This window comes from Cydia strobilella, chromosome 22 (genome assembly GCF_947568885.1).
Source record: "Cydia strobilella chromosome 22, ilCydStro3.1, whole genome shotgun sequence".
In the NCBI taxonomy this organism is placed as follows: Eukaryota; Metazoa; Arthropoda; class Insecta; order Lepidoptera; family Tortricidae; genus Cydia; species Cydia strobilella.
Genome location: NC_086062.1, coordinates 3114454 through 3139896, shown reverse-complemented (window position 1 = coordinate 3139896; position 25443 = coordinate 3114454). Strand labels below are relative to the sequence as shown.

At 37.0% G+C, this 25443-nt stretch overlaps 1 protein-coding gene and 1 long non-coding RNA gene across 2 annotated transcripts in view; one reads left to right on the top strand and one right to left on the bottom strand.

The window, feature by feature from the left end:
• LOC134751431 (uncharacterized) overlaps window positions 1–5393 on the bottom strand; it is a 357891-nt gene extending 352498 nt beyond the window's left edge. Inside the window, exon 1 of the mRNA XM_063686839.1 lies at window positions 5256–5393. Within this exon, the coding sequence (XP_063542909.1) occupies window positions 5256–5310 (55 nt within the window). The 5' untranslated portion in view covers window positions 5311–5393. The remainder of the gene's footprint in view (window positions 1–5255) is intronic.
• The window catches only part of LOC134751464 (uncharacterized), a 401504-nt gene that overhangs the window by 359695 nt on the left and 16366 nt on the right, over window positions 1–25443 (top strand). The window lies entirely within an intron of this gene.

Below are 25443 nucleotides of genomic sequence, written 5' to 3'. Positions count from 1 at the left end.
ACTTTGGACATGTCTCTAGACGAGATAACGAATCCATGGAGCGACTGGTCGTACAAGGAAGAGTGGAGGGAACCAGATCGTGCGGCAAATTACCTATGCGCTGGACTGACCAAATAAAATCTGCAGTTGGAAGGAGAAGGCGTGCCAGACAGTCTGCCAACAAAGAGAGATGGCGGGAGATCGTGCGAAGAGCTGTGTCCGCCTCTACTACCGATGCCGCGATGAGGACGCCTCAAAGTGACCGACAGAAAAGAAGAGCTGAATAAACGTTTATAAACGTCGCAGTATGTATCAATACTGTGAATAAAAGAATAACTAATACCTAAAAAACCTCTAAATTTTTTTGAACAAAATAGGTAGTATTTCTTTCATAAATTATCAGATATTTAATAAAACACTGTCATTACTATTGTTTTCTTTTAAACTTATTAATTTAGATGATTTAGGGAAACAATCTAAATTTTTTTTGTATTTTTTTTGTAGTCACACTAATACATAAATATTTAAAAAATATTTCAGCCTATATACGTTCCACTGCTGGGCACAGGTGTCCTCTCATGCGAGAGAGGGATTGGGCTATAGTCCCCGTGCTAGCCCAATGTAGGTTGGGGACTTCACAAACACCTTTGAATTTCTTCGCCGATGTATGCAGGTTTCCTCGTGTTTTCCTTCACCTAAATGCTAGACACTATTATATATAAATTATAAACTATAATAGATGTCATATACTAAAAGAAAAGATGACCATAGATTCTACGTAACCTAAATTGACACTTGAAAATTTAATAGAGAGGCCATTTTGCAAGGACTTTTACTAGTTGTACAGTCGCCATCAAATATATCGGAGCGGCCAAGGTGTTCACAATATCTGAACACGCACTCTAACGCCTTGAGGCGTGTTCAGATATTTGTGAGAGCCTTGGCCGCTCCGATATATCTGATGGCGACTGTAGTAGTAGTAATAGTAGTGGTAAATCACTTTATTGTACAAAACAAAGTTGTTCAAATGTAGTTGTTTAAACGACAGTTCGCAAGTTTGTTGAAAGGCGCTTTATAGTTCAACCATTTTTTTGACGTTATATATGAAAGATCTAATCTAATAATATTTATAAGACATTTTTTGATTTGTATCTATTAATATATTAAATAATATTATGTAAATATTAATGACGATCATATTATAAATTCACGTAGATTAGTCTTGCATAATTTATAATGTAAATTCATTATACGAGAATAAATCTAATCTAATCATACAGATAACAGTTAGAAAGCCCAGATCGCCTAGCCTTTGGGACTTGAGAACTGCCCCGCTGGTCAAACTGTCGCGGACAATATATAATGGACTCACAGGTCTCCCGAGACTTGCGACCACATCGTTATTGTCCGTGCAGGTCTCATACAAGTTTACGTAGAGTAAGCTTAACGTGGGTCATACTGAAAGTTTCTATGATGAACCACTTAAGAGATCGCGCAGTGAAAGAAAACGTTTATTGTTTGAAAATTTAACTGTTTATTTTTAAAATACAATAGGCAACTACCCTATTGTATTTTAAAAATAACACATGACAAAACACATGCTGAGTTTTATAACTAAATCTAGTTAAAAAAAAATTATACTACGTCAAACAAGCAAACGGCCTGCCTGCTGGTTAGCAGTCTCCGTAGCCTATGTACGCCTGCAACTCCAGAAGAGTTACATGCGCGTTGCCGACCCTAACACTCCTCTCCCTCGAGCTCTGGCAACCTTACTCACCGGCAGGAACACAACACTATTAGTAGGGTCTAGTGTTATTTGGCTGCGGTTTTCTGTAAGGTGGAGGTACCTCCCCAGTTGGGCTCTGCTCTAGATCTGGAATGACATCCGCTGTCCTGAGCCCTACCACATAAAGCGAGATGTCATTCACAGTGCCCATACCTCTCTTTTGGACGTAGTTTAAGGACATACCCGGGTCAAAAAAATGGTAAATGGATAGAAAATGAGCAATTTATCACAATAAATTGGAAAATTAAAAAATATACGAAAATAATAAAAAAATGCAAGACCTCAAGTTTCGAAAAAAAACTTTTTTTTTTAAACTTAAATAGGAAAAAAATAATGGAACAATTAGATTCCTTACATTTTATTTAAAAAAAATATTATACAGCAACATTATACATAAACGCAACATTTCACCGACAAAATCGCAATTTCCTTGTTTTCCATGCATCGGAACGGCTTTTTTTTATGAAATAGAAGGCAAACGAGCAGACGGATCACCTGATGGTAAGCGATTACCGCCGCCCATGGACACCCGCAACACCAGAGGGGTTGTAAGTGCGTTGCCGGCCTTTAAGATGGGAATACGCTCTTTTCTTGGCTTCTAAGCAAAGTGACACAGTGACGCCACGATGTGTTGCCATTTGTGTTGCGTTTGCTCAGTAAAGTGGCGATGCCAGACTTTGACCATCATTTCTGACTTTTGTATGCTGTAAGACAATGGGCCCCATATAGATATTTGATCCTCAAAACAAACCTGATCGACTGTTACCATTAAAAAATTGTCAACTATCCTATTTATATGGGTGTTATACCTATTATCCTATTTAATTTTTTTTTCTTTTTTTTTTTCAATTTATTTAGGTAAACAAACAATCACTACAAGGGAAACTTAAATATAGAAGTTTTAACACTATTTACAGTATGTGTGACCAACACCGTTCACCACTTAATAAATACAAAAATTTTGATTATTCGGAGCTTATATACAACTGGACCTTAAGGCTCCGGGAGACATTGATAAAAGAAAATATAAGTATTATTAATTATTGATTTTATTGTCATTACCAAACTGACAGTTTTAATTGAAAAAGTTATTTCCATGTTGTAGTGTGATAGTGGAAGCTGCTAATCTGTGTATATAAAAGAATATATATAAAATCCCTAAAATTTAGGACGACGACATATAGTTATATATACACTGAAAACATCCATAACTCAGTAATAAATATCTGTGATGAACACACTAATAAATGTCCTTTAACAGGATTTGAACCCGGGACCTCCCGCTTCGCAGGCACGGTTACTACCGAAAAGGCTAGGTAGGAGGCTGTTGAAAATTGGTAGTACAGTCAGCAATACACGAGTGATGGATGCTGTGAAAATGATTTGCACAAAACTGTATTGCTATGAAATATGAGTGCGTGCAAAATATTTTGAGCTTAACAGACATTATTTCTATTAGAATAAGTCATTATTCTTGCAGGTTCCCAGAAGAAAGTATTTGATTTTATATTTGTAAATTATGTAATTTTTTTAAATTTATATCAATATAAAGCACATTTTCATTTGTCATGCTCGTAAAGTTCGACTTTAAGTCGTGCGTAGATGACATAAAGTTGCTTATTATGTTCTATAGCATAAAGTTAAATCATCTATTACGACCCTTATTGGCTTAGCAATAATGTCCAAAATCTGCCATACAAACTGCCAGCCCTGCCGGCGCGCCCCCGACCGGCGCGCTCCCGACCGGCGTGCCCCGCGCCCCCGACACAACCGAGTACAAATTTCTTTAGTTTTGAATAAATACAGTAAAATAACCTACAATATTGGATGTTTGTGTATATTTTACTCACAATCGAAGTACAATACAATGCAATACAAATGTTTATTTCATAGAATATGGTACAAAGATGGTCAAATTACAATAAGTGCGGCATATTCTGCCTCTATCGGCGTAGAAATATATTTTATTTATTTATTTATTTTATTTATTAACCAACTTTACATTTACAGTTAAACCAAACATGCAAGTTATGGGTTATAAACATATATGTACTTAAAACTAAAATAATATGCTTATCACTAAATTAATTAATATTAATAGTTGTGGGCGTGGATATTGATTCTAGGTAGCGGGCTGCTGTGGCTAGGAATTTCGGTTCTGATTGCGAGAATATGTCAAGAGTGGGATTATGTAAAATTATGTTATTAATATGGTTAAGTGCGATAAATAGAGGACTAGTGACTAGTGTCATTGTGCTGGTCTTAGGAATTACGAACATGGGTGAAATGCGAGGTCTGAGAGTAGCTCTAACGAATGGTGTCGGTACCTTAAAATGAGCATATTCTAGTAGCAATGGATTAACTATTGATCCACGTATTACTATATAAATATGTATTACTTACAACTAAGTTGCTATACCTACTTGATTATTACTAACATGCATATAATATATTTTAATATTTACATATCGAGTAAAAAGTAGAGTGTATAAAACTCAGGCATAAATGTCCATTTTTATCCTCGACTATATTGGTCCTCGCTGCGCTCGGACCAATAACTTGCCTCGTATAGTAATAGGTCGCTTTATGCCCTTGTTGTACAATCTACTATTTAATGTCGCACTAACGATACCTTGTAATCAAAGTGAAAAATATTTTACTTATTTTTATATTTTTTTAAATGTAACAAAGTTGTCATTATGATTGAAAGAGGTGGGACGGTAACTCATTAACTTTATATTTGCATACTGTATATTCTTAAAACAAGAAAAAAAGCGGCCAAGTGCGAGTCGGACTTGCCCACCGAGGGTTCCGTACTTTTTTGTATTTGTTGTTATAGCCACAAAAAAAAAACATCATCTGTGACAATTTTAACTGCCTAGCTATCACGGTTCATGAGACACAGACGCACAGACACAGACACGGTTGGTGACAGACAGATAGACGGACAGACGGACAGCGGAGTCTTAGTAAAAGCCAAGGGTCTAATATTGATTCCTATTCTGTGCTTATCATTTTTTATTGGCTAGTGTAAATTAAAACATATTATGAATATAAAAATTTCTACTCTTTGAATAAAAAAAAAATGAGACCGAAAAAATTTTTATTGTGCAATTAGTTTGTAGGTTAGGTTGGTGTTTTTTTGCTGATTGTAAATATAGATAGGTAAAAGTAATAAATATCTTACAAAAGTAATAATTCCTATAAAGGGTAGGTAAATTAAACGTAAAAAATGTCATATAATTTATGAATCCGTTATTAATTACAAATATAAGTGTTTATGATAAGAAAAACTCAGTTATAACCGAGACTATATCGAAACAAAATTCAATGTTCTTCTTTTGAATTAAATTCTCAAAAGATTTGAAAAACCCACTAATATATTTGACCTTCCGTAAGGATTCGTATTTCTCATAAACATACTCATTACTTAAACTTCTAACTGTCATTATCTCGCAAACTTCAAAAACTTGGCCAGTTTTTTACTTACCATCTAACAGGAACAAAAGTCTAAACAGGATCCCAATCCGCTTCATGGTGGTCATCAACACTCGAGTCACTCACTAGAGTTCACTTGTTTCAAACGGTCACTCACACGCGAAAGTCGCGAACGGGCGTCCGCCTGCCGCGGGCGCTGTGTCGACACTGGCGTAGCTATTCGTAGCACCCGTAGAGCCGCTACGGCGTAGCGCTACGAGATTCATTATACTCGCGGATTCTGTTTAATAAGTTACAGTTTGCGTATGAATTTAGAGTGACAAGTTGTTAGGGTTATCACGTGTTTAGTTTTAGAATAAAACTCGCTTTATACGTTTACCCGCATAATGTGTTTTTACATTGAAATTGGGACAGGTTCCGCCGTGGCGGGGTGAGGGGTTCAAGGCGTTAGCCCAGATTGCTAAAGACGCCGGTTCGAATCCGGCCTTCACCACTGGAGGGCTTCGTCACTTTTTCTTTAATATATGATATCTATTTCAGTTTATATCATCATCATCATCATCATCATGTCAGCCGATAGACGTCCACTGCTGGACATAGGCCTCCCCCAAGGTTCGCCACTCCGACCGATCCTGTGCCGCTCGCAACCACCGAATTCCCGCGACCTTCACCAGGTCGTCGCTCCATCTTGTTGGAGGCCTACCGGCAGTTTATATCATATTACCTAAATTGTTACTTTAGTAAGTTTTCCTAATAAATAAAATAAAATAATAGTACATATTATAAAACAAAGTCGCTTCCTACTGTCTGTCTGTCCCTATGTATGCTTAGATCTTTAAAACTACGCAACGGATTATGATGCGGTTTTTTAAATAGATAGAGTGATTCAAGAGGAAGGTTTATATGTATAATACATTAGCATTGCACCCGTGCGAAGCCGGGGCGGGTCGCTAGTTTATTGATAAAATACACTTTACAGCTAATGGGATCACACATATTATTATTTTTCGCATAAAACATGACTTACTTATCTAGGGTATATCTGGAGTCAAACTAATTTTAATTTATTTTAATTCAAATCCATACTAACATTATAAATTCGAAAGTCTGTCTGTCTATCTTTCTGTCTGTGTGTTCCCTCTTCACGCTTAAACCGCTGAATCGATTTAGATGAAATTTGGCACAGAGATAGGTTGAGTCCCTGAGAAGGACATAGGATAGTTTTTATCCCGAAAATCATCCCTTAAGAAAGTAAAAAGCGGGGTGGAATTGAGATATTAATGAAGTGTGCATAATATGGTCAAATTGAATGATTGCTATGAGATTTTTTCCAGGCGCTATACTTACTTTAGCTGCTGTTACTAAGTCCACGCAGACGAAGTCGCGGGCAAAAGCTAGTTACTTATAAAACAACACTATATTAAGTATATGTACGGAATATTATTCTGATGCGGTTTTATAAGTATGTTAGTTGGATGTAGTTCCTTAGTTTGTTGCTCCAATTTTGAGCGAGATCAAATTCCGCTGTCTACTACGTGCTTAATAACTCAGTCTTCAATTTATTATCACTATAGCCTGGTTTATCAGGGGCAAAAACGTCACTGGTACGTTTTTTCCCCTGATGATAGAAAAAATACAAAATACAAATACAAAATACAAAATATTTATTGCCAGAAAACATTGTTAACAAATTTTTCACAGTGACTCTGACACTAGGCTGAGCCTGTCCTGCCGAGTCCCTTACAGGAATTTAACAGAAAGCAACACGCATGCAATAGGAAAAATAGTTAATAGTATTTTCAAGTATACACATTTATCCAGATGAGGTTTAATATTATATTATATTTGAGTAATCGATAGTGATTAAGTAATTAAAATAAAACAAAAAAATTAAATCTTTATTTCGTAACGTTCAAAATTCCATACAATATTTTTAGTACCATCGTTATAGCACCCACCCACCAAATGGTCCCACGAGATGGTCTGAGTGCGAAGAGGGTAGTTGGCGGCAACATGCAGCGCGTGACCCATATGGCTTATGACCGCACACTATGCCGCCACACACTCTCATTTTTATTATTTAACGAATTGTTGTTTATTTTTATTTTTGCATCTTATTTGTTTTAATTAATCTTGACGTGTATTTTATTATTTGTTTTATATTGTGTTAGTATTCTTAGAACTGCACTAGTTCATGGCCCCGACGGAAGATCAGCGCTAGCCCAGCCAGGCTAGCACCATGCTGAGTCGGGACGATTTCGTGGCTTATATTATTTATGTTGTGTTTCCTATGTCCGTGTTTTCCTCTTTTTTGCCACGAATAAACGCTATCTATCTATCTATCTATGGAGACGAAGCATATATGGTCGCGATCCTCAGCAATGAGAGACCGAGGAAGAGATGGTTATAGCTATGTGTTATTAAATACATTAAAATTAGATCAAAACATAATAAAATAATTAATCAAAACTAAACTCTAAGTAGTAGGTTAGCGTGGTATGGGCATGTGATGAGGAGGAATGAATGCCATATAGGCAAAAGAATGTTAGGGATGAATGTTGATGGACGGAGAGCGTATGGTAGACCCAAAAAGCGATGGATGGATTGTTTGAAAGAGGATATGAGAAAGAAAGGAGTGAGTGCTGAGGTGACGAAAGATAGAGGAGAATGGAAGAGAAAAACATGTTGTGCCGACCCCACATAACGTGGGATAAGGGTAGGAAGAAGAGAGAATCAAAACTAAACTCTCAACAATGAAATCACGATCCAATAAATTTAAATAATGAATATTATATTATGATAGATAATATGTCAAAATCAAAATAAAATAGAATTAAATATCGACTCAAGTTTTATCTATACCAATTGCAAATAATTTTTAAATCGTGATAATAAATGTGACATCCTTCAAGTAAACAATAATAATTTAGTGTTTGTTCCTTTATTATCTATTTGTAAACCTATCAATTAAATATCAAGATCTGAAATCTGACCTTGAATGTAGTAATTCTGTCAATAATTTACATTGAATAATAATTATCTTAATCTTATTGTAAAAGCGGTTATATTAATTAATTTTAATAATAATATATGTAATTTTATGGATGTAATTAATCCAAAATAAAAGATTTTTAATTTTAATATAATTTAATTGCACCCGTATACCTACGGCTAATTCAAATTCAATTTCAATTTATTAATTTAAAAGACAACAATGGCCCATAATGGTTAGTGACAAGTAAGATTAAAAAACGGGCAAGTGCGAGTTGGATTCGCCCACCGAGGGTTCCGTACTTTTTAGTATTTGTTGTTATAGCGGCAACAGAAATACATCATCTGTGAAAATTTCAACTCTCTAGCTATCACTGTTCATGAGATACAGCCTGGTGACAGACGGACAGACAGACAGATGGACAGATGGACAGACGGACAGACGGACAGACGGACAGACGGACAGACGGACAGACGGACAGACGAACAGACAGACAGATGGACAGACGGACAGACGGACAGACGGACAGACGGATAGACGGACAGACGGACAGACGGACAAAGGAGTCTTAGTAATAGGGTACCGTTTTTGGGTACGGAACCCTAAAAACTAAGTGTTAGTGGAACAAAAAAAGGAAGCGACAAGCAAAAACAGACAGCAATTACAATAACTATCACCTAACAGCGGTTATGACACACTCAAAATGCCGAATTATAAGTGTCTTATCGGCCCGCTACAGTAGCCAGGATGGGGTTGGAGCTGGCCCGCAGTGCAGAGCATCGAGGCAATTCTCTTGCATATTATGGCAAAGTAGTCATCCGTGCGAGCTTGTTATGTCACTTAGATATGTCTAATCAAGAAATGTCGCAGAGTACTCTTGGGTGATATTAAATCAAAATATTGAAAATCTTTCCCATATAGTTAATTTTATTTTTGCGGTGCGCTTTTTTGTGCTTTTCAGTCACGAGCGCGTTTAGTGGACTGTATTTGACTGATTCTGCGGATGTAAAATAGTGAAAGGAAAAACAGAGGGGAAAATGGGAAATTCACACTCACTTACTTGAAAAATGTCCGTTTTGGGAATGCCGGCACGTGTATTCCTTGCGATCACCACATGAGAGCTGACTTTCACCAAGGCCTTGGACTTTTCTCGTTGTCTTCGACAAAACACTCATCACACACGTTCATTATACGGATTGTTCGATTAACACATAAATTACACAGATTTTTCTTGATTAGAGACGAGAGGATTCGACACGGAACGCTCAAATCGCCATATTGGATTGGAGACAATTGCTCCGCTAGATGTCGCTCGCAGCACGAGTGCGAGCGAAACAGCAATACACAAGAGTGTGAATATGAGGGAGCGGATGAGGTATAGGAGGATTTTTTAAGGGCGTACAAAATCTAATTATTTACTAAAACGAAACTTAACATCCCCCCGGGCTTGAAGGATTCCCTTCAAAAAAAGAAATAGAAGTTTAATATAAAAATAGAAATAAATGAATACTAAGTACCCACCCAGTTATGCTTGACTTAACTATAAACTAAGTATCAATAAAAACAGTTAGTACTAATAAAGTTAACATAAATGAACTCTACTGAGTAGGCAGTGGGCATAACCGCACTATAGGTCGTTCCAATTTAACTCCTCGCGTTTGCACCTCCGCAACTCGTACGACTCCGTCTCGACCAGGAAAAACACGTGTTATAACGCCGATAGGCCATTGCAAGGGCGGTGCATTATTAACGTTGATAAGTACGACAGTTCCTACGGCTAATGGCTTAGCTGGAGTATTCCATTTTTCCCGGCTCTGCAAGTTGTGCAGGTATTCAGTTCGGAAACGTTTCCAAAATGATTGGACAATTGAATCTAACAACGAATACCGGGTTAAAAGGTCCGTTCGTTCCTGACTCAAATCGGCTGCGGGTAAGTGCTGCAAGGGTGCAGTACATATGAAATGAGCGGGGGTCAGAGCAGTAGGTTCCGATGGGTCGGAACTCAAAACGTAAAGAGGTCTACTGTTCAGCTGACTCTCGATCTGAATTGTCACCGTCAATAGTTCCTGATAAGTCAGAATTTGTTTGCCTATGACGCGGTGAAGATGCGTTTTAAAGCTTTTAATATTACTTTCCCAAGCGCCTCCGAAGTGAGGTGCGTTGGGAGGGTTTAAGCGCCAAGTTATACGATGCTTTAAGAGCTCCTCGCGAAACATTTTGTAACAATCTTCGGTGTTAAGAAAAGAATAAAGTTCTTTAAAATAAGCCTTAGCGCCTACGAAGTTTGTTCCATGATCACTATATAACACCTGACACGGCCCACGGCGGGAAATAAATCTTTTGAAGGCATCTAAGAATGCCTCAGAACTGAGCGACGAGACGAGTTCAGTATGAACGGCCTTTGTCACCATACAGATGAAAAGACACAGCCATGCCTTTTGGCTTTTTGCCCCACGCTTTCTGACCATGGTAATGTTGAAAGGACCGGCATAATCTACCCCCGTATGCGTGAATGCTTTACTTTCATTAACGCGACACTCTGGCAGGTCTGCCATAGAAGGGAACGTATTGGTCGGATTGACTCTGAAACAAGCGTTACATTTGTGAAAGCGCTGTCTCACAATTCGACGTGCGGACAAAATCCAATATTTCTGTCTCAAAATAGAAAGCAAAAGATGCGGGCCGGCGTGCAAGTTTTCGCGATGGAAAAAATCAATTAAAATTTCAATAAGGTGCCCTTTCTTGGGCAACACTGCGGGATGTTTACTACAATAATCCAGGGAAGAGTTGCCTAGACGTCCTCCCACTCGTAGAACGTCATCAGTGACAAAAGGAAATAACTTGCGAAGTGAGGGTGAGCATACCTTGCCATTTTTAATATTGCGTAAATCATCAGCAAAAGAAACCGGTGCCATGAAGAAAACCTTTCACCCAACTCCAGAAGCCAGTGACTGCTGTTGCTTTCATTAGTAGCAACAAAAGAGACAACCTTTTCCTCAGAAAGTGCCTTAGCTGTGGGCGAGAACTTAGTTATAGGCCATTCGTTAACTGGTAAGGATGCCCAGGACGGACCGTTAAACCAGAGATTATGGTCCTTTAAGCGGGAGGGAAGTAGTCCACGAGACAAACAATCTGCCGGGTTCTCAGATCCGGACACATGATAGAAATGCTCCGGTGCGTAATTTGCCTGACATTGAGCGATGCGGTTGGCTACATAGGTAGCGAACCTATGCGGTGACGAGTGCACCCAGCATAAAGCGACCTCTGAGTCTGAAAATGCGTAGACATCATCAATGCTGTGGCGTTCTGATAATGTGTCATGGACGACACGAAGCAGCTTTGACATTAAAACAACTGCACAAAGTTCCAGACGCGCAACAGTCACCGTCCTCACCGGTGTTACTTTCGAGCGGGAGCAAATTAAGCGTATGACGGGATGTTGATTGTCCGTAACGACGTGTGCGTAGATGACACAGCCATACGCCTTTTCACTTGCGTCAGCAAAAGCAATAAGCGTTACCTTTGAGGTTTTTTCAATGCCTAGATGTCGAGAAAATTTTATGTCAGAAATAAGAGGCAGCTCGCTGACAAACTGGTGCCATAAACATAAAATGTGCTGAGGTGGCAAATCATCCCAGCCTTGTTTCAACAGCCACAACTCCTTTATGAGGAGTTTCGAATAAAGAATAGCGGGCCCTACTAGGCCAAGAACGTCATACAAGCGGGCGGTGGCAGAAAGAATAGCTCGTTTCGTGCCTGTAAGCGGAGGAGGTGAGACAGTGAAAACGAACTCATCAGACCCAGGAAGCCATTGAAGGCCAAGTATCTTAAGAGAGCCGCTGTCGTCGAAAGAGACGGATTCAGGCTGGCGATGGGTTGCGGGAATGTGTTCTAGCAACTGAGGAGAGTTGCTAGTCCATTTAACTAAATCAAACCCACCAGCCTTGAATAGGCTAATTAACTGGGTCGCTGTCGTAACTGCTTCCTCGTGGGAAGAAGCAGAAGAAGCTAGATCGTCCATGTAAACGTCTCGTTCGAGGACATCGGCTGCGAGCGGGTACCTATCACGTTCGTCGCTAGCGAGCTGACGAAGTGTGCGCAATGCAAGGAATGGAGAAGATCGAAGACCGAAAGCGACACGGTTAAAACAGAAGGTATTTAGCGGTTCTTCGGGCGAAAAGCGATATAATATCCTTTGAAAGGAGCGGTGCGGAGGATGTACTTCGATACATAAGTACATTTGCCGAACATCGGCGAAAAAGGCAATGCGGAATATGCGGACGTTCAGAAGAATCTGAAAAATATCCGCCTGCAAGTTGCAACCAGTATGTAGAAGGTCATTCAAGGACAGACCGCTGTCCGTCTTACAACTTCCATCCAGTACTAAGCGCACTTTAGTAGTGCTTTTGTCGTTGCGAATTATCGGGTGATGCGGTAGATGGAAACCTGGACCGAGGAGCTCCTCAGGAGGAACCAGAGAAATAATTCCCTTATCCAAATAATCGAGAATAATCTCATTATAACTTTTATGAAGTTGCGGGTTGCGAGAAAACTTATTTTCGAGCATTAAAAATCTCTTTTTTGCGGTTAGAAAGGAATTGCCTAAAGCGTTAGGACTTTCTTTGAAAGGAAGGTCCACAGCGTAAGAACCATTATCGTTACGCGTTGTAGTTGTGGTAAATATTTGTTCACATGCCTGATCGTCAGGGCTTAAAAACCTTTTATTTGGAACTTCTTCTTGAGCCCAAAACTTTTCCAAACTTTCGTTAAGCGGTTCATGCGTGAACGCACAGAAGGCGCGCGTCTCGGAGTGTGGTGAGGACGGCCAATTGCTGTCTCCCATAATTAAATAACCTAGAGTAGTCTCTATGGCTGCCGGTATGCCAACGTTGCGAATTTTGTGATCCCGTAAAATTTCGACAAAGAAATTGACACCTAAGAGCATTTCAATAGGTCCGGGTTCATAAAAGCTATCGTCTGCCAGAGGTAAATTTTCAAATAATTTTATTACCGATAAATCTAACGACTCCTCCGGTAATTCTGACGTAATCCTTTCAATTACGAGCGGTTTTGCTGAGTAGACATGAGGATTGTCAAACCTAGAGCTAAACTTTACCGATGCAAGACCGAATATTTTTTCTGAAATATTTCCGATGCCTTTAACGTTCGAGTAACGATTTTTATTTGAAATTGGTAAAGATAAACGTTTGCAACAGTCAAGAGTAATATAATCCTTTTGCGATCCAGGATCAATCAAAACTCGCAAATATTCACCAGAAGCATGATTCGTTTCTATAAGTTTAACTTTTGCCGTAGCTAAAAGGGTTAAACAGTCCGCGTCATCGTCATTAGATTCCGCCTCGCTGCTACAAGGCGCGTACGCTACATGGCTTAAAGTGGATCTAGTTTGCAAACTATTATCAACCGTATCTCCTTGAGCGCGCGGTTGCGTATCGTTTGTCGGTTTATGCACAGGTGTGCAAGCGAGTGCCGACGGCGGCACTAAACTGGAAGAACAGTTTTGCGGCGGCATTAAACTAGACTGTTTATTTACCGGCGAATTGAAATGAAGCAGTGTATGATGCCTAGATGCACACACACTGCAGGTTCGTTGAGAACTACAAGCGGACAGTTTATGTTTGTAACTAAGGCAATTATTACAAACTGAATTCGATTTTACGAATTTATACCTTTCATGCGGTGTCATTTTTGTAAAAACGGAACACTGATACAAATGTTCATGTTTATCGGTTTTACACAACTGACAAATTGGTGTCTGGGCGGGTCGACTGACAAAAGATTTGGTTTGGATGTTTTTTGGAGTAGGTAAACCTTTATCATAACTAGTAGGTTTAGACGCGTGAAAAGTTTGTTTTGACAGCGAGTGAGGTACGACCTTGGTCTGCTCTTTGATAAACTCAACAAGGTTAGCATAAGACGGGCACTTTTCTTTACGATAAAACATTTCGAATAATTTAACAGATTCCGAATCCAATCTTTGTAATGCGAGATGTAAAAAGAGGAAATCTGCCAAGTCGTTTAACTTGAGCGCCTTTAGCGCCCTTACAGATGCGTCGAATTTGCATAGAAAGGCATCCAAATTTGCTTCCGACCCGGTCGGTATAGTTTTAAAATTCAATAATTGATTAGCGTAGCCAATAGCCAGCGCGCGTTTATCCTCATATTTATCAATAAGAGCTTGCCATATAATGAGATAGTTCTCACCTGTGGCCGGCAGTCCGGCACATACAGACTTCGCCTTGTCCGTCAATTTACCTACTAAAAACTGCACGCGTTCGCTGTCCGATAGACGCGGATTGTTATGAATGACACTTTTGAATTGCTCATAAAATAAAGGCCAATTCTGAATCTCACCGTTAAATGGTAACAATTCAATGGCGGGCAACTTATGTTTTACAGCATAAGATTGACTTTTTTGTACCTCATTCATATTATCCTTTATTTCAGCCTGCACGCGTTTTATTTGACAATACATCTCATCAAAAGCGATCAAAGGTTGATAATTAACTGTAGCGTTAGGTTTTTGTTGGATTAATCGCGAGTTATAAGTGTCCAAGACACGTTCAAAATCAGACCGCAACTGGTCCAAAGCCGCGACATTATTCACAAACAAATTGCGTTGTATTTCATCTTGTTGCGCCTTAAGTGATAAGGTATAAATATTTTGTAAACGCGTAAAATACGCATTACGTTTACCTTCGAGGATGACAAGTTCACCGGAGCCGGTGATGGCTGCATCTTTATCATCATCGGGCATGGTTAAAACTTGTTACTAAGCGGCAATTTACAACAAATATACCTACAGTAATTAATAATAACAGCGTACAGAAAGCGGCGGTAATTATTCAATACGGTACCAAATTAAACCTTAGTACAAATGAAATAAGAGCGAACTGAAATGCTAATATTATTTCGCGAAATTTAAACAACTAAGCAATGAAATTTATGAATTCACGTATTATAAACGACAAATACTCGATATGAAACTTAAAGTATTTAAAGTGCGTAAAATTATTAAAATCAATGCGGTTTGCGGGAAGAAGGTCGTAACTGTATGCGATACAAGTTGCGCTTACGACCTTTTATGTGAACTATGTAGTCGAACAATCCAGAACGAACGAACCTTCAAGTTTCGGGTAGATGTGATATAACTATGCGAAATACTTGTGTTTGAGCGATATTAATGAAATCTCGAACAACTGCGTTTCGAATGATAAAACTAGGTATAAATAACACTTACTTATAATGCCGATTTGCGGGAGCGAAATACGAAATATCAAATTAGTTACCTGCGGTGCGGTATTGAGAAATGAATAAAAAAGGGAGAATAACTAATTTGATTAATCAAGCATAAAGTAGGTACTTAGCCCAGATTTATTTCGAACTGAATAATAAGTAGTGTGATATTACTGTTATTTAAGAATAGGCTTATCACTTGATAATTAGATTGCAAAACTAATTGAATATTCGGATCGATGTGACCAAAACTATGGGTGATATTAAATCAAAATATTGAAAATCTTTCCCATATAGTTAATTTTATTTTTGCGGTGCGCTTTTTTGTGCTTTTCAGTCACGAGCGCGTTTAGTGGACTGTATTTGACTGATTCTGCGGATGTAAAATAGTGAAAGGAAAAACAGAGGGGAAAATGGGAAATTCACACTCACTTACTTGAAAAATGTCCGTTTTGGGAATGCCGGCACGTGTATTCCTTGCGATCACCACATGAGAGCTGACTTTCACCAAGGCCTTGGACTTTTCTCGTTGTCTTCGACAAAACACTCATCACACACGTTCATTATACGGATTGTTCGATTAACACATAAATTACACAGATTTTTCTTGATTAGAGACGAGAGGATTCGACACGGAACGCTCAAATCGCCATATTGGATTGGAGACAATTGCTCCGCTAGATGTCGCTCGCAGCACGAGTGCGAGCGAAACAGCAATACACAAGAGTGTGAATATGAGGGAGCGGATGAGGTATAGGAGGATTTTTTAAGGGCGTACAAAATCTAATTATTTACTAAAACGAAACTTAACAACTCTACTAGAGCAACAACGACATATGGGGGGCGCAACTCCGCCGGGAGGGGGTTGTATCCACTCCGCTCACTGATTACATGCCAGTGTCATCCGTTATACGCAGGAGCTGCACTCAAACTATACAAATCTCAATTTGATTTGATAGGGGTTTTCAGAATATAGCAAGCTTGGAGAGACTTTCACCTCGCGTCAGAGCATTTTCACTTAAAAGTGTACCATTTGCTTTTCAAAATATTTATCAGTACGGTTTTGACTCACTATTATTTTTAGTCGCTTTTGGCGACATGTTTCGGATTCTTTGGGAATCCATCCTCAGGCACGAGTGTCCGCGGCGGTTGTACGTCGTCGTGCATTTACTTTTTCCGAAAAACTATCAACTTTTGGGTAATTTAGACTCAAAATCAAAAGTACTATTAAATGAGACAAAGAAAAAAAAGTGTCCTCAGTTTATCATACAAATTTTGGGTGTCAGTTTTGTAACGGTCCATACAAAATGTATGTGAAAATACGTTATAAAACTGAATTTTTTTTGGGGACACATTTTTTTACTTTTTAAATCGATAGTCCTCGTGGTTCTGAGTAGAAATAACCCAAAAGTTAATAGATTTTCGAAAAAAGTATATGGTACACTTTTAAGTGAAAATGCTCTGACACGAGGTGAAAGTCTCTCCAAGCTTGCTATATTGTCTAGCTTCATCTCGTAATTTCGTGTCAATAAATTAAAAATAGATTTAACTACTGAATTATATATTGCCGCTTCAGGGTTATTATACTTCTTGTCTTTAAAAGTGGCATTCAAGCTATAAAATTGTCTTTTATAGTTTAGGTATCTAATTATAGGTAACGTAAAAATTGATTTAAATAACGAATATGATGTCAGGCAATGAGGTATTTTTATAGGTATGATGAGGAGATATTTTTAGTTATACTTTAAGTTATTTTAAAGTTTATTTATAGTTTACTGTTATGTGCTCTTTAAAGTAATTAAAAAATATATTTATATTAAGTAAATAATAATGTATTAGTTCATGAAACATTTTTATAGGTATTTACGGTAATAAGTGAACTTTTTTCGGTCACCACTTTTTAATAATATGGACTTTTATTACTGTTCTAATAATAATACTCTTATCATCATACTAGTATGTGCAGTATTTTTTAACCATATTCTTAAAAAGGAGGAGGTTATTAATTCGACCGTATTTATGGCATGTTACCTCAGTCACTTCAGTAACTTAGTAACTTCGTCATTTGAAAAAAATAAAATATTTTATTTGACGACCGGTCTGGCTTAGAGGGTAGTGACCCTGCCTGTGAAGCCGATAGTCCTGGGTTCGAATCCCGGTAAGGGCATTTATTTGTGTGATGAACACAGATATTTGTTCCTGAGTCATGGATGTTTTCTATATGTATTTAAGTGTTTGTATAAGTATTATATATATCGTTGTCTGAGTATCCACAACACAAGCCTTCTTGAGCTTACCGTGGGACTTAGCCAATTTGTATAAGAATGTCCCTATAATATTTATTTATTTATATTTATTTATATCTAAAATAAATATATATTATTTTTATAATATAGTGTATTGAACACAAAGGAAAAAAGGGGATACTTATAATTAATTTTTGTTAAAAAAATATCGTCATAACATGTCATATCCATTGGGGTAAAAAAGGCAATTTTTTACAATGTTTTCAATCAAAGACCATACGAACAACATTCAATGTTTCGAATTTTCTTTATTTACTTCTTTTCTTCAGCTGCTAAAGATAAGAAATACTTGACATTTTTTTTTACACGCAAAACAAATAAATTTAAAATAATTACAAAAAAAAAATGTAACAAAACTGGTTACTATCCCAACTATTGTTCGTACACATTCTTAACATTTTAAATCATGCTCCGTATTTCGAAATAAGTATGTATTTTATCTAGACCAAATAGCTCGCAATTATAACATTGCTTAAAAAAAACATATATCCTTGTATGGCTGCCTCTGTCTCCACTTCAGATACCAAACTTCGCCGCCGGTATGAACTCACATAATTTGATTTCCAATAGCAAACTATCGAGTTTGAGAAGTATTCCGCAAATTTGTTAGTCTTAATTCCAATTACAACTAACGGCCCGATTCGATCTTTAAGATACGTCAAATATTACGTCTAGATACGATATGGATTAAATATGCCAGTGTCAAAAGTGACGTTTTTGTTTGAAGAAACGTCACTTTTGATACTGACATCCAGCTGAATCGTACATACTACCTATGTATAGTTGACGCTAAATGAAATTGTTTTATGAAAATGTAAAAAAGAAATAACCCAATTAATTTTAAACGCAATCGTTGTTCATTTCTACTCTTACAACTCTTTTTCTATAACATTTTTTAAATTAGTATCAATATTAAATATTAAATAACCGACGACCGGTCTGGCCTAGTGGGTAGTGACCCTGCCTATAAAGCCGATGGTCCCGGGTTCGAATCCCGGTAATTTATTTTTGATTTTTATATTTGGTATATGATTTTTATATATGTCCTTATCATAAATCTACCAAACAAAGAAAAAATTTAACCGGTACAGTACCAGTCAAACCAGATAAACGATAATAATTATACTTTATGGGGGGACGGCGCGTACGCAGTCTCAGTAATGGTATTTATTTGTGTGATGACACAGATATTTGTTCCTGAGTCATGGATGTTTTCTATGTATTTAAGTATTTGTATATTGTATATATCGTTGTCTGAGTACTCACAACACAAGCCTTCTTGAGCTTACCGTGGGGCTTAGTCAATTTGTGTAAACATGTCCTATAATGTTGATTTATTTATTAAATAAGGAAATAGAAAACACTGATACTTAGAATTTATCTATAGTATTTATTCGATACTCTCATGCCGCTAATGGATGTCAATTAAATAAATAAAAATCTCGTACCTTTCAGCAACTCATCATAAAGATAAAGCCAAAATAATAAAATAATTGAAAATGTACACTTGAATACGCGCAGACTTCATGATTAATTTTAACATTTAAATGTACCCTCTATTACAAAATAGTTAAAGTATAATGTGGCTTTAACTTTCACAAGGACTTCAGTCATTCTGGCTCTCAAAAATAATTGCAATTGTAAAGCAGTGATGTTAAGTGAATCAAGTGATCATGACTGTTTCATCGCCCGACGTGTGCGAATATTCGCCTCATGTCCACCAAATATATGTGAGACCTCAAGATCCGTAGATTTTATCTAATCAATGGTTGTATCCCCCGCCCAGGTAGCAAAATGACGTAAAATGACGTCAGCGACGTCATAATGACGGCATTATTACGTCATTATGACGTCGCTGACGTCATTTGACGTCATTTTGCTACCTGGGCGGTTATATCCTAATGAAGCTAGAAGTCTACTTGGCAACCTTAGCATAAACATGCTGGATGAAAAGTTTCTATTGACGGTATCAATCAATTAGGCTTATTTAGAGGATCAAATGACTATAATTACAGTAATGCCCCGATTTACGCGACCCGAGGCATTTTAGCGCAAATTTCAAATTCGCGCTAAAATGCCTCGTGTTATACGCGGATTGCTTATTTATAGTATGGCAAGCCATTTCCGCCAGTGGAAAAAGGCCGAAAATTTAAAAAATCTAGGCGTGAAGGGTTGACCTCCCATAGAAAATTTGAATTTCGCGCCTTTTTCTACACATAAAGTGGATTCACCAGTTTACTTAAAAATACGAGTATGCAGTTCATTTACTTGTCTTTGGGTGCAGAAATCCTGCGGACCATCCTGTTTCAAAAATTGAAAATTAGAGGATTCCCCGTGAACCCCGATATACGCGAATTTCCGCAGCTTTGAATATTATCCAATACACAATTTCCCGCCATTAAAAAAAGTTGTGATTGGTCACTAAAAGTTTTGATTGGCTAAAATAAAATTTTATATGTCAAACATCTACATCTCATTTATTCATGGCAAACTACATTTCATACAAACGTGTTACAAATAAGTATATTTAAAACATGAGGCATTAAAACACGTGTGGGTTTATGAAACGAGCTGAAAGGGAGTTTCATGAAACATCACAAGTGTTATAATACCCAATTATGTGTATAGTTACATAATTATACATCTACAAGACTAAACATCGGAGCATTACAATATTTGAAGTTGTCGAGCGGCACAAAATACCTAGTTGAGTCGCTCGCGACACAAATGACACAATACACGTCCGGTCATTTATGAGCTTTTGTCAGACTTCATCTTTAAGGTCTGTTTTTTTATTCCGTAGACTAAAATGACGTTTCATGTGTAAGGCATGACATTTCTGAGTACCACATGAAATGTCATTTTAGTCTACGGAATAAAAAAACAATATAGTTATTCTAGTTTGTTGGGCCCAAAACAATATCCATGTTTTCGCTAGTTATTGGAATTACATGGCATGATGTGAGGTTTTTTGGCACAAATGAATTTGTTAATGGGTGATCCCATTGTCCGACGATGCGATAATTGGCGGACCAGCTGGAATCCGGACGGAAATACGTGTGTAAGTATTAAGTATTAGGGTTCCGTGTGCGCCTGTGCAGTGAAACTTGCTGTTGTGCAGAAGATAATAAAATATTAAGTGACATACAGCGGACTGCTACATATTAAAAGGCATTCAAATACGAGTGTGGGTTTATTAAACGAGCTAAAAGGAAGTTTCATTTTACTCCCCTAATTAAATAAATACACATTTAACACATTTAACAAATTTCCATGTCCAGCTTCCTCGAACCTTCGGCAAACATCCAATCATCCCCACTCTCCCCCCTCTCTAACACCCCTCGCTCGCGCGTGCTCCCACATAACCAAACGCTTCCGCCCTCGTTAGACAAGGTTCCAAAGATTCCAGGCTGCTTACGATATAAAACTTGACGTAAGTATTTGACCTGGTTTTGCCTTTTTTGTGACAACTTTTGATAAAAATTGTGTAATACTTTGTCAGTCTCATGTTATAATTTTGTTAATCATAACATGTTAATGCTGAATCAAAGAGCAGTTATTAAGGTAGCTACATTTAAAAATTTCAGATACTCAACGACCGCTATATATAGAGAATTTAATGTTCTATCGGTAAGACAATTATATATAAAGTCCATCATTCTAAAACAACACAAAAAAGCACCATCTTCAGCAGTTTCTGAGAGAAGGAGAAACCGAATTTTTATCAATCCACCTAGTAGAACTAGCTTTGCCCATGACTTTGCCCTTTTCCTTGGCCCATTTCTGTACAACAAGATCTCGAAAAATGTTAACTTAAATCAACTAACAGTGAATCGTTGTAAAGCGGCCGTTACATCTTTTTTGAAACTATACGACTACGATGACACTGAAAAACTCCTAAAAATCACTGTCTAAACTAAACTAAATACAATTAATACAAAAAGGTTACCTAACTTACTAAAACCTGGACTTTTAAAGAATTACCCTCCACTTAAAATGAACACGCAATGCTTGATAATCTTGATATCTATTTTTTTTTCTATATACGTTGTGCTTCCCTCACATATTACATATCCATCATATATCCATATATGCTTCCATACATGCTATGCTTCTCATGATCTTTAGAATCTCACTAGTGATGACAACTACACACACAAACACACACATACATCACACACACACACACACACACACACACACACACACACACACACACACACACACACACACACACACACACACACACACACACACACACAAATACACTCACACGCGCGCACATACACAAACACTTATTTCCAATGCTATTTGCTTTGTTTTTTTTTCTTGTTGCAGCCTTTATTTTTTATTCTTTATTTTTTCATTTTCTTGTCATCTTTATACAATATTACATATATATATGTATATATATCTAGTACTGCGCAAATACATGTATACCTACTGCTAGATAAGATTAAATGTGATCCGGGAGAGGTGGTGCTTCCTGCCGTCATACAGTTTTTACTAGTACGGAGGAATCGTTTCCTGCTCTTATAAACAACATGATGTAAATTAAAATTGTACTTAAAGGAAATAAATAAATTGAACTTGAAATTGAAAAATGTTATGATTAATAAAATATTTAGTTAACTACCATAATTTTATTATACTTAGTCTAGCCATAAATTCTGTAACAAAGTTAATTGTCTCTAGAGACTATTACTATAAAGCTATTTAATAAAGTTTTATATACCTAATAAAGGGACTAATAACGAATAAAAATGCCTAATAATAATTCCATGTTGGCCGCCCTCACCTTATTACATGCCTTTTAAGGAGTAAGCGAAGAGGGCCTAATTTACGCACTATTTTTTGCGAAAATATGACATTATTGTTCTGAAAAAAATATTCAGGTGACCAGTCTTTACAGTTTTCAATGCATTCCTTGTCTGAAAGAAGGAAGGAAGCGGTAGATGTAGTTAACAAAGTGCTGCAAGACTACACGTGTATTTCATGGTTTTGTGAGCAGGCCCTGACAAAATGGTCACTACCTAATCACAATTGTTGCGAAAAATTTATCGAGTGTAACAAAATAACGTAATAGATGCTTAAGTTTTGTTAAAGCTCATACCTAAAAGATGATATAGATGATGATGATGATGATGATGAGATGATGAGATGATGATAATATGATGAAGATGTAACTCCTTTTTCCGAAACCTGCATGAATATGGATTAATCTACCAAGGTTATTAAGGCAACTTTTACTGACTCTCGGCAAGTCAATATTTGATCCACTGAATAAAAAAATGTTATGTATCTTAAAGAACAAGGCCTGCTCTACGCGATACAAAAAAAATAGTTTGTCACAGAAAAAAAAAGCTCATAAAAATTCCCGACGGAGGTAGGTGGTGAAAAAGACGTGCGTATTTTTGAGGCACTTCGCTGCTTCATTGCACGTAAATGCGCAAGAGATGACAATATCTAATAATGTAATTTACGTTATAACGAAATTTATGGCTAGACTAGGTACTATGGCCAATTTTGTATAATAATAGAATAAACAATAGACTAAATGTCACCACTTGAACTCAACCTCAACTAGAAACATAATACCAAAATCAAACCCATTGCATTGCTACGAAAAGGAACTGCTCAACTCAGCAGGAATAAATCCTAACGTTCCGTTGATTGGCACCCAGGCGCCAACACTTGTCCAAGCTAATCAAATGGCACCATTGCAACCGTTTCTATCTGACAATCGAACTTAATCCACTGAAACTTCACCTCTGTAAAAAGTAACATACGGTGGACATTTGAATGGTAGATTTTCAGATATGACGTTTTGGTTATGAGGTAGAAAATTAAGGTGATCAGCTGAAAGGGTGTATAAATGTTCGAACGCTCGGTCATACCGTTTTGCTGTGGAGAGTAGATGAATGGTAATTCTTCAAACAAAGGTTATGTGTGTGTATGTACGTGCTGTGGATTTATTAACTTGGTCAATATGAGTTTACATAGGTATGTCATGATTGATATCAATTAGATCTTTTTTTATCAAGCGCATCATGGAAGTAAAATGCGCTAAGAGTAATGTCATATCAAGAAAAAACAATAACAGATTCTTAAGATTTGAATGCCACTCAAGTGTGATTTCAAATAACTAATGTCCATAAATTCGAAAATGCACAATAAAACATTTAAAGTAATGCGAAAATTTGAACCAAGTCCCACATGATAAATGTAACATGGAAAAATATTGTTACAACTGTTAGAACTGGACTGTAGTATTTAAGTACTTGTAACGTAAACTTAAACAAAACACCTAACACACTTTTAACCAAGTAAATTGTACGAGTATAACAAAATAAAACCAAAACCAATATGAGTTGTACTCGATTGTTTACGACACTGATTTTCTCGGCGATGAAACGTGACTGGCCATCGCATCACACACTCGACACCCTGTACAAAACCAGGCTATTCGACATTTGTACCGCACTGTTATGTGACCAGTTTTGTACCTTATTGCAAAGGTATAAGGTTTACAGATGGTCATTTAAATGATCGTAATATGCATTGCAAGGAATGAATGATTCGATAGGTACCTAAACTTTAGGATTTTTGGCAGGTAGTAATTTGGAATATGTTTAGCTATTGTAATTTTTTTCTTTTAACTTTTAGTTTTGCAATTCATTATTTTTTTGTACATTTTTGTATGGACTACCTGCGGTTATAGTCTGATAAGAAACTTATTATGAAGTCTAAGAAGACCGCACTATCGAAAATTCTCATATACCAATCGAATATTTTTAGGCCCCTGGCATCATTATAGCTAAACAGCAAAAAATTAACCTCGCTCACACAAGTTATATTTGTGTGGTTAAATAAAACCACGCTTATATAATTGTTTTATTGTTGTTTTGATCCTACAATTTAACGAAGTTCACATTTACTTCAAATTACCTTTTTTTACATATAAACACAAGAGGAAACTTGAGTGAGAAAGGTTAGTTGGTTGGTGGTATTGGATTAAAAATCTGTGCGTAAGTAAGAAACGTTTTGAATGCGCTTATCTCTACAAGTATAAACTCAACTGCCATTTCACATTTAAAAACTAGTTAAAAAGACTTTTTAAAAAAAGAACCAAGAAGCTTGCAGTCTGAGATACCATCTCTTGGAAGCTGTTGATGTTGGTTTTATTAAATTGTGTTTGTCGGGAGGAATTAGCGCGACTCCGCAAACAGATGCGGCAAATTACCGCTTATCAAAAAATTGCGTTTTTCTTTTCATTATAGAATGATGAAGTGTGACCGCAAGGAGTTCAGTTTTGAAACATTCTAAGTGCAGGGTATCGCTGTGTTTATTATTTCTTGTTAACGTTTGAAATAGGTACAATAATCATTAATATTTATAACATGTATAAATGCATTTTAATTTTCCTGAATTGGAAAATAAAGATCGCTATTTTTTGTTTTACCCTAACAGAGGGTTTTTGACCGAATACATATAATATAAATATTCTTTATTGCAAAAAGATGATAAATACAACGAAAATTAAGGCTATTTATAAAATAACACTACAAAAACTATACCTAAAGAAAAAAATAAAAATACCTAAAACATATATTGGCCTCTTGGCAAGGTGCCCATCACGCAGGCAGCATTCCCGCATTGTATCGCGATGGCAAGCCTTTACGTGA